This window comes from Passer domesticus, chromosome 3 (assembly GCF_036417665.1).
Source record: "Passer domesticus isolate bPasDom1 chromosome 3, bPasDom1.hap1, whole genome shotgun sequence".
NCBI classification, from domain to species: domain Eukaryota; kingdom Metazoa; phylum Chordata; class Aves; order Passeriformes; family Passeridae; genus Passer; species Passer domesticus.
The window spans coordinates 118,371,776-118,385,085 of NC_087476.1; the positions used below are offsets into that span (position 1 = coordinate 118,371,776).

The window sequence follows — 13,310 nt, forward strand, 5'->3', positions numbered from 1 at the left end:
ATGTTACTTGCATCCTTTTAAAAACATCACAGAAGCCATCTCTCTTTATCTCTTCCTCCAGTGGCCCTTTACATTCCTTTTCATCTAGGTATGTGTCCAAAGAGAACAAACTGAATCTTTACTCCCCATCAATTTTCTAAACGCAACCACAAGCACATAAAACAGTTATTCTGCAAGTTTGGATAACATTCATTCATTCTTATCACAAAAGTGTAACAAACTTCTTATTTTCACCAAAAATGGCACGAGGAAATACCTTTGGGATGATTTTCCACTTAAGAGTAAAAAATGTGCTGAGGAAGGGTATACCCAGCTCCACACAGATGCAGTGTAGGCTTAATCTTCTACCACAAATATGAACAGTTTCAAACATCCATCCTCCTCACCTGAATTACCATATATTTTAATAGGAGCTGGAGAAAATAGCAGGTCTGGTCTTCTGCAATTTTCTCTCCAGAGACAGCTGGCAAAAGCGGCGTTATTTCTTCTGGAAATATCTTGGCTAAAATCAAAGATTTCAAGCATAGAATGCATTAAAATACTGAAATAAAAGTTATTTTCTGTAAAAGACTGATTTGAAAATACCCATTAGGGCACTACCAAGCTGTGCAGGGCCAGCAGCTGCTCACACGTCCGAAGTCCTGGCACATCCCAGCGAGGATGACACCAGACTCCCAGCAGCTTGGAAGGGCTGACACCAGCAGTGAGCCAACAAGGAGAAAACCTCCACCTGCAACAAGGAGGAAACCTCCACTGCTTGACGGGCAGTAAAATGCTCCTGCTGCATCTGGATTAAAACCACCCCAGAGCCAAAAAGCAAACCCTGACCCCTCAGAGGGACAGGAGCAGGCGGCTCTACAGCTGCACCAGCCCAGCAGCTGGACACACACTGCGGCCAGCTCGGAATTCCAGGGGCAGCCAGCAGCACCCACTGTCCCCTCCTCCAGGAGAGGCACCCCAGAAGGTTCACCAGCAGCACCCATTGTCCCCTCTTCCAGAAGAGGCACCCCAGAAGGTTCACCAGCAGCACCCATTGTCCCCTCATCCAGGAGAGGCACCCTATCAGTGACATTTTGCCTGATTAGCGGGAGGAATGATGAGGAGGAATCTATTGATATCAAAAGGCTAATTAATTAGTTTATTATACTATTACACTACATCTAAACTGAAATTGAACATGAACTGAACAAAATCTCATCACTGTCTGCTGACTGACAGTCTGCACACGCCCCGACAGGCCAAGGAAACAAACCACCATCACTTTGGGTAAACAATCTCCACACTGCACTCCACTTTGGCACAACACAGGAGCAGCAGATGAGACAGGAATCGTTTTGCTCATCTCTCTGCTTCTCCCGGGTTCAGGATGCCCCAGCCCCGGGAGGAGGCTCACCGTCGGGCGCGGCCGGCGGGCTGACCAGGCTCTCCAGCGTGCAGGGCCCGCGCGAGGACGGCAGCGGGGGGAAGCCGGGCACCAGGCAGGCGAACATCAGGATCTGCTCCTCGCCACAGTTGGTCTGCAGGGCTTGCAGCCACAGCAGGAACAGGCGGATTCCTTCACACCTGAGCTGCAAGGGGGTGGTTTGGGCAAAAAGGGCAGTGATACAGGTCTGTAAGTGCAGTAACATGGGTAAATAGTTCACAACAGGCAGGGCAAGAGCTTTATCCCAGATACGTGTTGCAAGGTCTTGCCATCATACCAAGGGTATTCATATCATTACTATAATCCTAGTTCTAATGCCAGAGAAAGCTCAAAAAATTAGGTATTAAGCAATATCTATTAATACCTTCTCTAGGTAACTTCACAAGGTCATGAGAGCAGCAAAATGACTGAAAACACATTAAAATACTCAAGGATCACAACAATAAAACTTAATATTAGAAGGTGAATAAGAAAAAATTAACATGGAACACATTCATTTTTTAACTAATTTTCCACATTAACAATGTGAAAAACACTGCTATAGGAAAGCTGCAAAGTGGCATACTTCACAGGAATTAAAGTGAAAAGAAATATGAAAACATCAACGCAATACCTTGAGAGAATTTCCAGTGTGCAAAAGCTTCTTCAGAATCGACCCTGGATTAGGAAAATCAGATAGACATTATCAGACACTTCCCACCACAATGTTTTCAAAAACATTTCATGAAAGCCTACTTTATTCTGGGGCCACTGTGCTGGCTTTTAAGACAACTATGGGGGGGAACCCCCAATTGAATCAAACTACAATCACCACCACCCAAGATTAACTGTGATGTATCTTTTCAGTGAGGCCATCTGTGTTTCCTCAGAGGACCATGTCTCAAATTATTTTCATTAGTAGTAAGATCTGTGAATTATACACATTCCTTAAATTGACTCCTTCCCATTTAAGGAATGTATATAATGGCAAGATCTCACCATCTCACAAGATTATATAGACATTATCAACATATATAGGGAATTCACACTAATGCACATGAATGTTAAGCAAAAGTAAGGCGTAAATAAATGCTCTGCCAAATTCTGTACATCGCTTTTTGGACACAGATAAAAAATTTTGCCACTATAACCACTCAATAGAAGCATAAAGAATGTATCAGCTACAGAGCAACCAACTGGAACCAATTTGGTCTGGACTAGTGCAGCTGAAGCATTATGAAATGGCCAGGCAGATGTCTCCTCTTGTTTTTGTCAGTGCTGAGTGGAAATGTGACAACAGCCCTTCCCTTGACCTTTAACTTCCGCTCATTGTTCTTCTGCAAAAGCAGCTCCTTGTTCTGATGACAAAAATGGCAGCTGGTCAGACAGTGCTGCAAACCAACCCCAACCAAAAAGTCCTATTTGGAAGGAACAGAACCCCCCCACTAAATTTTAATAAGCAGCATAAAAACCCTTTGGTGCCATACTGGTGGCATTTGGAAGCAGAATTTGAAAAGCACTGATGAATCCAAGGCATTTGATTCAGAGGAAATTATCAAGTTAAACCACTTCACTGGATTGCAAGGTGTTCTCTGCCAGACTCCTCCTATTCACTCCCTTCTTCCAGAAGCTTCAATACCACCAGAGTGTGGGGAAAAAACAATCTTGGTCTGAGGAAGCCACCCTTGAGTATCTTGTGTCTGTCATGGTCAAGGCCATATTCTAACAGGATGCTGGGAAAATCCTCCATTTCATGAGAATCTTGGAAAGACAGTTGGGGCCAAACTTGCACAAATACCATGTATTCATAACTCTACTCATATATCGCTCATTAAAAGAAAACTTGATCTGAAAAAAAACTAATAAAAAGTCCATATTTTTTAAAAAAAAAACATTTCTTCTTACCTATACTGCGAAAATGCCATCGATAAAAAATCCTCTCTGGTAGTAGCTGCAATATTTTCTGCAGGAAACAAAACTAGTCAAATTTTCTGTAATAAAACTGGTTCGTCAGGAGGTACAGAGAAACAGGTGCACAACATACAAATGAGATGGGAATAAATACACAGTTTCTTTTTAAACTACTGGCAGCATGGACTAGGGCTTGGCCACGGATGTGGCAGTAGCACAGCCCTCACTGCTGCTCCACCTCTCAAAGGTCTGGCAGTACACAGGGCTTCACACAGGTTCCACACAAAAAATGCCTCCAACTTACAACTTTCCAGCCATTGAAATAAGAAAATAGGAAGACATATTTAAACAAGAAACTAGTTTTGAACACTTCCGTTTGGAAATCAAATTAAATTGAACAATGTTATAAATGACTGACAGTCAGAGCTCTTTGCAATTATCAGACAAAATGACTGCCACGAATTTCTGCACAACAAAGCACCTCTATGTTCTCAGTAATACCACATGCAGGATGCAAATGGATGACAGGTCACCTAAGCAACAGTGACACATTTGAGGGTGTTCTGCACACAGAAGCTGACAGGAAAAAACAAAGTATCACAGCCCAGAAAGCAGCTGGCACTGTGGGCCACCCCTGAGAGCTGGGTGACAGTGTCACCACTGCTGCTAGAGCGTGTGCTCGAGACATGGAGCAGGACAGACGTCTTGCTTTTGACAATAAAGGGCTTCAGAAATTATATTCAACATTCAGAACAGTCTTTTTGCACATGGAACATTCCTTTCTCCACAGCAGAGGATGGTAGTCATGACAAGTTCATGGACACAGGGAGCTAGACCTCAGGTCACAGACAGGCTGGTCCTCCTCCACACCTTCACCATAGCATGTGCTCCCCACACAGGAAATAGCATTTCTGAAAGGTTAACCAGAATAAAAATGCAAACCAGACAGGTCCTCTCCATGTTCCTTGTATTTTGTTTCAGTGTCACTCCCCCAGCTCCCTCCCCAGCACACCTTGGCAGCAGGACCCCGGGAGCAGAGGGTCCAGAGGTCGAGCTCCCTGTCCGTGGGCAGCAGGAATGCTTGGGATGAAGGATCTGACTGGCTAAAAATCAGGCCATGACTCACACTGGGGCTTTACCTGTTAGTTAAGCACCAGGCTTCTGCCAATCAGATTGCAGGATCCATGGACAAAGAGCTATCATTATCCATCTAAACATTAAAACACTGGCAGCCCCCCACTCCTCCAGACTATTTCTGGCATTAATCATTACTTAAGTTGGCACGGGGCAGAAAGGAGTCCTAAGCTAACCCAGGAGCACTTCTAACCCAGCCTAACCCAGGAGCTCTGCGTGGGAGCTGGGTCTGTGCCCAGGCTCACCACAAGACGCGTGCCTGAGGTGGGCAAGGAAAAGCTCCAGGAAACAAAACCCTATGGCAAACCAGCAACAAAAACTGGGCTGGATTCACACAATGCACTGAAGGAAGGAAGCTTCATATATCGGCACATTTATCATGGAAAACAAAACAAAACCACACATATTTTGTTTCCATTGTTTTGGTCTGTTACACAGTTTCATCTCAATTTGAACACGAAGTTCCCTTCCAGAAAGTGAGTTGTGACAAGGTGCGAGCTGCATAGGCTGGAAAAGTGCAAAGCTCCATAACAAAGACCCATTTGAAAAAGAATTTGGTAACAATTTTCACATCCATATCTCAGCGAACTTTAGGTTGTATTCAGAGAAAAGCAGAAGAACAAATGCTGCTGCACAGTTCAACAACAAGCAGGGAAAACAAGCCCAAACTCTTGCACAAAACTGAGGGGGTCAGGGCAGAAAACAACATGCTTACCATTCTTTTGTCTTTACAAAACACAGAATCCAACACCCTTGTCAGGTGACTGAATCAAAAACAATTCAAGGGTTCAAACCACCAGTAAGATTCCTATCTGAGAAAAGCTCCCATATCCCAAAGTCTTTTCATACAGCAAAAAAATGTAGACACTTAAGTCACTTCCCTTGCATTCTCCTTTTCAGCATCTCAAAACCATGAAAACAATAAATATATCTATTTTGAAGAAATTCAAGGGTGTGACTGATCACCTGCATGGTCCTGTCCCACAGCAAGCTGGCATTCTCAAAAAGCAACCAGACAGAAGCTCTCTGTGCAGCAGAGCAGGGCCACTCTAAATGACACGGATGCAGAACCCACATTGCTCCTGCAGTGCAAAAACAAATCACCCAAGTGCAAAGTCTACATCATTACATATAAATTCTGAAGGTTACAAGCTAAGCCCCAGTGCCAACAGCACAACTTCCAGCTGGTGATTTTTGCCCTGAGCACTGCAGTCCTGGACTGAGGGGGTGCTGCAGCATGACATGAGACTGCACAAGTCATGAACCAGCTCCAGTTGCTCCCTTTGCAACTTCATATTTCCAGCAACATTTTGTACACCCTCCCCAGCCCTGGTGCTCTAAAGAACGTGCACTGCTATTGCTATGTAACAAATGAGAGTTTCCTCCCCTCCAGCCCAGGCTGTCAGCCACACCGCTGTGAATCCGAGCTGGCTATTGACATCTTGTTCCTAGTTTCACACTACACTAATAAGAAATATTTTAAGAAACCCCACAGTGCAAAATAATATTGCTTTTTCAGAAAACACATAGATCTGTTTAATGCTTAGTGCTTTGCTGCATCTATATGGTAATCCATTATAACACACTTGAAATAGAAATTAGGTATTACTACTGATCAACACATCAGGGTATCTGTCAGTTCTTTTAACTGATTATCCATAGTTCTTTTTCGTTTGGACTTCCTGCATGACTAGGAATAATGTGAAGTTTAAATCTTAGTTTACACAGGATGCTGCTTTTTGAAAGCTCTCTCTTTTATTGTAGCAAAACAAAAACCATCAAGGTTCATATTTCGACAGACTCACTGTGACTTAACCAAAACTGCTATTTCTTTTTCAAAGCCTTTTGCTTTTTCCCCCCTGGTTGAATCCTGCCATGACTGGCAGCTCTGTGCCCATCATCGTGTGCTGGCCATCCTGCTGCAGGACCCAGGGCAGGCTGAGGCTGGGCCAAGCCTCCCCTGGCATCCCAGTGGATGTTTCCCAGCCCCACAGCCACAGGGGCACAACGAGCACTGCTGCTCTGCTGCTCTGGACGTGCCAGGCTGGTCTTGGATCAATGGCAGCCACCCCCAAGGTGCCCTCGCTGGGCAAACACACCCCTGGAGGCAGAACCAGCAGCACTGCCCATGGCAAGCCTGCAGTCACGTGAATGGATTCAGGATTTCCAGGAGTCACTGGCAGGTGGATCTACTTCAAGCCAAGTCAAGGCATAAGAGCTCTCCCAGGCCTCTGGGCTCAAGTGCTGCTGGAGGTTTCAGGGTGTTCAACTACCAAAAGTTGCATCAATTTAGAAATTTTCCATCTCCTGTTCACAGACTCAGACAAGCCAAGAGGCCAGTGGAGTCAGCATGCCTGCAGCAGCTCAATCTCAGTGAAGGGATACTCCATTTGTTGCATTAATAAATTATTTACAGTTATTTGTTGAGGGAAAATGTCTGCCCAAATCACACAGGGCACTTATCGCTGCCCCAGGCATAACAAGAAACAGTAAGATCTCTGAAGTAAAATATCAAAAACATAAAAAACATATAGCTAGAATTTACCACAGAATGCTGTAAGAATAGCAGCAATGTTATTGGAATTACGGCAGAACAAACCGTAAATGGTTCCAAAAGTAATTTTCTATGTGTAGAAAAGTAGAGCTATAAGCACTTTTACTGCTATGAACAAAAAACCCCTTTGTTACTCTACTGAGCTTGAGACTCAGCATTCACATCTGCACCAGGCTCAAGAAACCACAAACTCCACACAAAACACAAGCTTGGGGAAGCTTTTCTATATCTGAAAAAATCTGAGTGTAAAACATTTCATCCAGTGAACTTGTCAGACCAGTGGAATGAATTTTATGACACCACCAGCACAACAGATGTGGCTGTTCTTAACTAATGAAGAAAAATTATAGAGGATGGGAAGAAATTTATGTATCTCAAAACCATCAATCTGCCTTTACTTCATTAGAGATTAAAAAACCACAGTGTCAGAGGAATCAGTACCTGACGCTGCAAGAAATAAAAACCACTTTATTATTAAAAAACAAAAAAACCAAAACAAACTTTCACAAATAGATACATATAACCAACAATACTGTTGCTGGTGCCAGAAAATGGACATAAATACAGGTCACCTCCTGGCAGGTCTGTGGCACACAGGGCTCAGAGCTGCCCTCAAATCTGAGGTTTTGAGCTGCTCCCTCAGAAGGGAAGATGGACACAAGAAACAACAGCAACCTGCTCTGCAAATGCACTGCAAACAGACAGAGCCACGCCTCAACAGAGAAAAAATTGTGTGTCACATAATTCTGGGCTTTTAGCTGAAACAGGGAAAAATAACAGTACTGCTGCCATATCACTTCACAAGTATCTATCTGGGAAAAGACAAGGCCAAAGCACCTTATAGAGTAGAATTAGAGCCAAACATTTTGCAGTATTAATTGCAATAGTTAACCCTTGGCATTCCTCCCTGCTGGCAAACATTTCTTCTTTGAGTAACATGTTGTTTGAAGTTGTTGCCGTGTGGCCAAGCTGTGCAGTTTATGTGTAAAATTACAACTTCCATAAATTACCACCAAGCCAAGTCAGTTTCCAGAGGATTTGTGGGAAAAGCTTTGCTGCCCAATACACACACTAGGTGTCACTCCACAACAGCAGCACAATCCCACTAAACCTCTAGGAAAGGCAAAGGCGGCAATTCTCTCATAAATATTTTTATTGATTTTTAAGCTGTTGACCCTCAGCATGGGGACTCAGGATTTGTTAATCCTAAGTAACTACCTATTTAGCTAATTAGCAGAAAATGCAGCATTCTCCTGGCTCCCACTGACATCACACTAAATATGGAAAGCTTAACAATCAATTAGTTCTGTTTCCTATGGCTTCGAGGATGAATGTTTCATCACTTGGCATTTCTGACTCCCTGTCCTGTGCTGAGGCTCTCGGGCTGTTCTCACCCAGGGTTAGCTATCCATGGACTGCACATTCAATCCAGCAGATCCCCACCACGAAGGGCATCACTCTGAATCCCACACAAACACTGGAAGGATCTCCTCTCCCCCAGGTTGACCAGGCTGTTGCACAGCTCTCCTCCACTGGGACCCCAAGCAGCCCCTGCTTCAGACACAACCATTGATTTTTTCTCCTTCAGACAGCACATTCTCCCACTACTTTTAAGGAGTATTAAGGGGTGGCTATTGGCCACCCCTTTCCAAGCCCTGGGAATGCCCAGTTATTCCCTCCACCCAGATGAGCAAGCATTGGCTATTTCCTATTCAATGGCACAGACACAGAAATGTCATTCCTTATCCAAGGCCCCAGAGTATTAACGAGCTTCCATTAACCTGCACAGCCACACCTTCTCTGATGGGCACTGAGGAGGAGGAGGAGTTTCTCCTGCCCCAAAGAGTCCTGGCAAATTTGTGAGCTCGTGTTCTGTGCCACTGCCTGGGGCACAACCCCAGAGCAGACCCATGCTAATGTCACAAGGAGCAGAAAGCACAACTCGGATCTCAGGGTGAAAATGTGGTCTCACAGAGGGAGAAGAGGAAAAGGGAGACAGCAAAGTGAGAATTCAAGATCACAAAACCCCAGAATTCCATGTCATCATCCTTATGGCCATTTTTCCCACAACAGGCATATTAGGCTAAACAGCATCATTCTTCTTGCCGCTATAAATACCATTTCAACCACAAACTACTCATTAATGCAAAACCACATACTTCTGAGGGTCTGGGGGTGATTCAGAGGGAGTGAGAGGAGTTGAGAACAATTAACCTTTAGCTTCAATTTCTAGAGTCCAACTGAAAGCTTGAAGGGCTTTTTTCTACCAAACAAACCCCAAAATATAAACAAAAATGACATTTCTATGATGCAATACTCGGGTAAGAAGTTAGTACTTGGAGTAACAGAGAAAGAAATAAAGAAAAAAGAAATCAGTAGATGATGTGTGTTTAACCTTAAAAGAGAAATCTGGCCAATTATTTACCGAATTAACTGCCAGACCTTTTTGACCAGAGACTGGCAGAGCTTCTCTAAAGCTGAGAATTTCAGTGTGCATTGTAAGAACATTTTTATGTTGTCAGGCTTTCATCTGGTCCAGTGATATTTTCTCACATCCAAATACATTTAGGTAATAACTCCAGTCAAAGAGGTACCTTGGAAAATGATCTATCCCATACTATTCTTGCTTAAATTAAAGCAACCCTAATTTGATAATGCAAAAGTTAACCAGGTAACATTTCTCCCCCAGACACTGCCAATGCTCTGATGGCCAGTGCTGGGCAGGAGGGAAGGATGTGCTTCTGGAAGAGAAAGATGTTATATGGAACAAGAAAAACCAAATTAGCAAATCAGCATTTCTCACACTCAGATCAAACTGATGTGCAGTAGCTGACAACTCCTGTCCTTTTATTTCCCTTGAGCTGCAAGACCCAACACTGGAATCACAACAGGAGCCTCCATGTGAGGGGAGCAGAGCCCAGCCTCCTGCTGTGACACATGCAAAATAAACATGAGGAGGGGGAAGGTGCTGCTCTTCTGAACTGGCCCTCCATGAAACACAGGAGCAAACTCTTGTTTAATTAAAACAGAAAAGCAACAACAGAAAGCAGACTTTCTGAAAGCCTTAGCCCACAGAGCAATGCAACTACTGATTGCAGTGGTGCTCCCAAATTCCACCAAAACCTCTGGCTTCCATCCAGAGCATCAGCTCTAGGACAGAGGTGTTCTTGCTGGATTTCCAGGGCATTCTGATAACATCTCTTAACTCAGGTGACTGACACCTGGTTTCAACCCACACTGCAAAGCACTAAGCAAGCACAGAATGACAGTGAGATTTAAAACACAAATTGGTTTTCATGGTATGGAAAACTTACTTCAAAAAGAAAGAGGATGGAGTCCAGCTCCTCCCTTTGTGATTTATTCCCTGCAAGACACAAAACAACATTGCTTGCCAGAAACATACAAAAAAAGTCAGCAGAATGAGGCTGTTGCTGTTCAGCTGAAGTCAAAGATGCCAATCAATTTATTTCTCATCTTAAATAAAGATCCCAAGTGTGAGCTGTGCCCAGGCTGCAGTGCCTCTCCCTGCTCTGGCTGTCTCTCAGCTGAGCAGAGGGAGCTGCAGGAGCCTGGAGCAAGGTGAGAGGATGGGTACGTAAATGCTGAAATGAACCCAGAAATGTGATCAGCTGCTGCTGCTCTCATTTCAGAGAGTGATTTTCCATGCTCATCTCTCCTGCTACCATAAAATTAAAGTGATTAATACTCACACTCTACTGCAGGAAACTATTAGTGTAAATACAGAAAACTGAGGACTAGACAACCATTGGACAGGTTTTAATGGAATGCCCTGGAACACAGCTATGGAACACTGACCAACAGCTGCTGGAAAAAATCTAAAACTTACCTTTTTGTTTCAAGCTGTTTTCCAGTGTTATGAAGTTTTCATAGAATATAAAATAAATTTGAGAGTAATTGTTGTCAAAAAACTGCTTGAGGTCACTTCCATCCACGATATCTGAAAAGAGGAACAGAGTAATTACACAAGAGCAGAAAGACAAGAATTACAGGCATTCTGCAAATTTAGCTTTAGAGAATGAAATAAATGCAATACAAAGCTATTTTAGTGAGTTCACTGAGTATTCTGTACTAAACTGTCAGTCCATCCTTGCAAAGAATTTCACTGAATTGATGAGAGTCTGCAGTGGGGCTTTGGTTCATTTGCTTTCCACTAAAAGATAGAAAAAAAAAAAAAAGAGTTGAGTATTAGCTGTGTAACCAAATGGCCTCTGTACCATCAAAACAAGCAGGTACTGCTGGAGAAAAACACCAGCAAAAAATTTCGGATGCAATTTCAGCTCTTGCATTCATCTGGCAAGCAGATCAAGCCAGAAAACAGCATATTCTCAATTCATTTCTTAGAATAATGGCAACTCGAGCATGTAGCACTTTCCTGAGTGTTAACATGGGTCTGAAATTTGAAATAAGTTTATTTTCTACAAAGAAAGAAGTTCACTGTTTTCTAAGCCTGACACTTGCTAAACACATTAATTTCCTCCCTTTGGTCTTTACTTCAACTGATTTGGTCAAGGAAAGTTAGGTCATTTCCCCCAGAAAAGGGGGAAGGGCCAAAATTAATATCACATCTCATTGAAGCCTCACCTTGCAAGAAACCCATTTGTTACCCAAAATAAAAATGATTCTAGCAAGAAGGCTCAATAAGATTCCACAACTACAGAAGAAATAATAACTTTAGCCCTGGACAACCTGATTTTTATTTAAATTAGCACCTTTCCAGCAGTAAGGCTCTGCTTGGCTGCTTGTACTATGGAAACAATTAGAGCAGGGAAACTCTTTAACGTGATATTTGTTTCCTGCAAACTACTGGTCTGAATTTGCAAGCTAAGTGCAATTATTCCTCTCCATGAATGCATCCTGTTAAACACAACTCCGGGGGAAAACAAGGCTTTCATTTACAAGGATTTCATATGAGGGAATGAGGTCATTAAAATCTAAACAAAAAGGAAACTTTCCCTCTAAATTGCGAAAGGAGAGAAAGGAACTGCCTCACCAAGAAAGCAAATCCTCCTTTTTTTCTAAATGTGGCATCTCGGTGGTGACTCACGGGTGAGTTTGAGCTGCATCCCTACAGCCACAGCCCTTTCTCACAGATGTGTTTAACTTGCAGCAGGGCTCGTTCCTGCTTCTGACATGGAAAACATCAGGGAAAGTTTCCTGCGCCATTTATCACTTGAGATAACAAGATAAAACCCTGACTTTGGGGAAAAGCACTGCCTGAAGGAGTATTCAGAAGCACCAGAGGAAATGAGGCAGCAAGCTTGGGGCTGAACTGCAGGAATTTGGGTCTGTTTTTGTATTTACTCCCAGACAGCTCCCAGGTTACTACAGCTGCACACAGGCACCCAGACCTCAGGCAAGCACCACCAGCCATCCCAAACCCAAATAATTTCCCCCTTTCCCACACAGGACAAGCTCACAAGTCTAGCTAACACCTGACAGTAGCTGCTGCAGCAACACTCAGGAAACACTGAGACACTCAGCAGGGTCACACCCTATTTCTTCTCTATAAATAGGACATGTTGGCTCACTGGATAACTGTCAGTCACACTGACTCGCCTTACTATTAAATTTAAAATTTAGGGTAACACTTGGGCACCACTTAGTAAGAGGCTCAGTCTATTGCCAAACTCTCACTGCTCTTCCTCATACTAAAAAAAACCCAGAGGGGACACTAAGCCTGTCCTTAGCACACAGACTTTATTTTCCTGTTAACTGCCAAATGTTACCACAGGCACCTGTTAGAAATGATCCCTTAATTCCATGAACTTCCAAAGTCACTTTATGCTATTTTCTCAAAGCTCTCTTAATCCTCAAGTACTTGAAAAATTAAAGGAGATGAAGAGAATTTTGCAGCCACACCCTGGTTAATGATAAACTTTTATGACCAGCCTCACCCCAGAAATAATGCACAATTCTTACTTATCTTCAAAAAAAGTATGTCAGCATGAAACAGCCCGTTACCAAAACGCCCCTCCAACTGGAACAACTTCCAAAATTATGTTAACACCTCAAATGTCACACAAGCTCCTCAGAACAATCCCTGAATTCAGCAGGAAGTCTGCACACATCCCCTTTTGACTGTCTCTAAATGAAAGTTTCTACCCAGCCAGCGCTGGTCCTGCAGCTGTACAGAACCAAAATCCCACTACTCTCCTTTGTTATCCCATCTCTGATCAAGGCAGTTCCATGGAAAGCACTGGCTTTCCTAACAGGTATGTTTTAAAGGCAACAATTAAGGACTGCACTTGGTAACCTTTAAAATTTCACATTGAGTCTTAACTCTGTGTG

General features: G+C 43.3%; 1 protein-coding gene across 4 annotated transcripts in view; it reads right to left on the minus strand.

Moving 5' to 3' along the window:
- The window catches only part of RALGAPA2 (Ral GTPase activating protein catalytic subunit alpha 2), a 94,553-nt gene that overhangs the window by 79,010 nt on the left and 2,233 nt on the right, over positions 1 to 13,310 (minus strand). For all 4 annotated transcript variants that reach the window (XR_010359604.1, XM_064415454.1, XM_064415453.1 and 1 more), the window contains exons 2-7: positions 10,849 to 10,959; positions 10,316 to 10,365; positions 3,308 to 3,365; positions 2,037 to 2,080; positions 1,394 to 1,568; positions 387 to 502 (exon numbers count right to left, since the gene is read on the minus strand). Coding sequence is in view for 3 of the 4 variants with exons in the window: in XM_064415454.1 (XP_064271524.1) it covers positions 387 to 502; positions 1,394 to 1,568; positions 2,037 to 2,080; positions 3,308 to 3,365; positions 10,316 to 10,365; positions 10,849 to 10,959 (554 nt within the window). In the remaining variant the exon portion in view is untranslated. The remainder of the gene's footprint in view (positions 1 to 386; positions 503 to 1,393; positions 1,569 to 2,036; positions 2,081 to 3,307; positions 3,366 to 10,315; positions 10,366 to 10,848; positions 10,960 to 13,310) is intronic.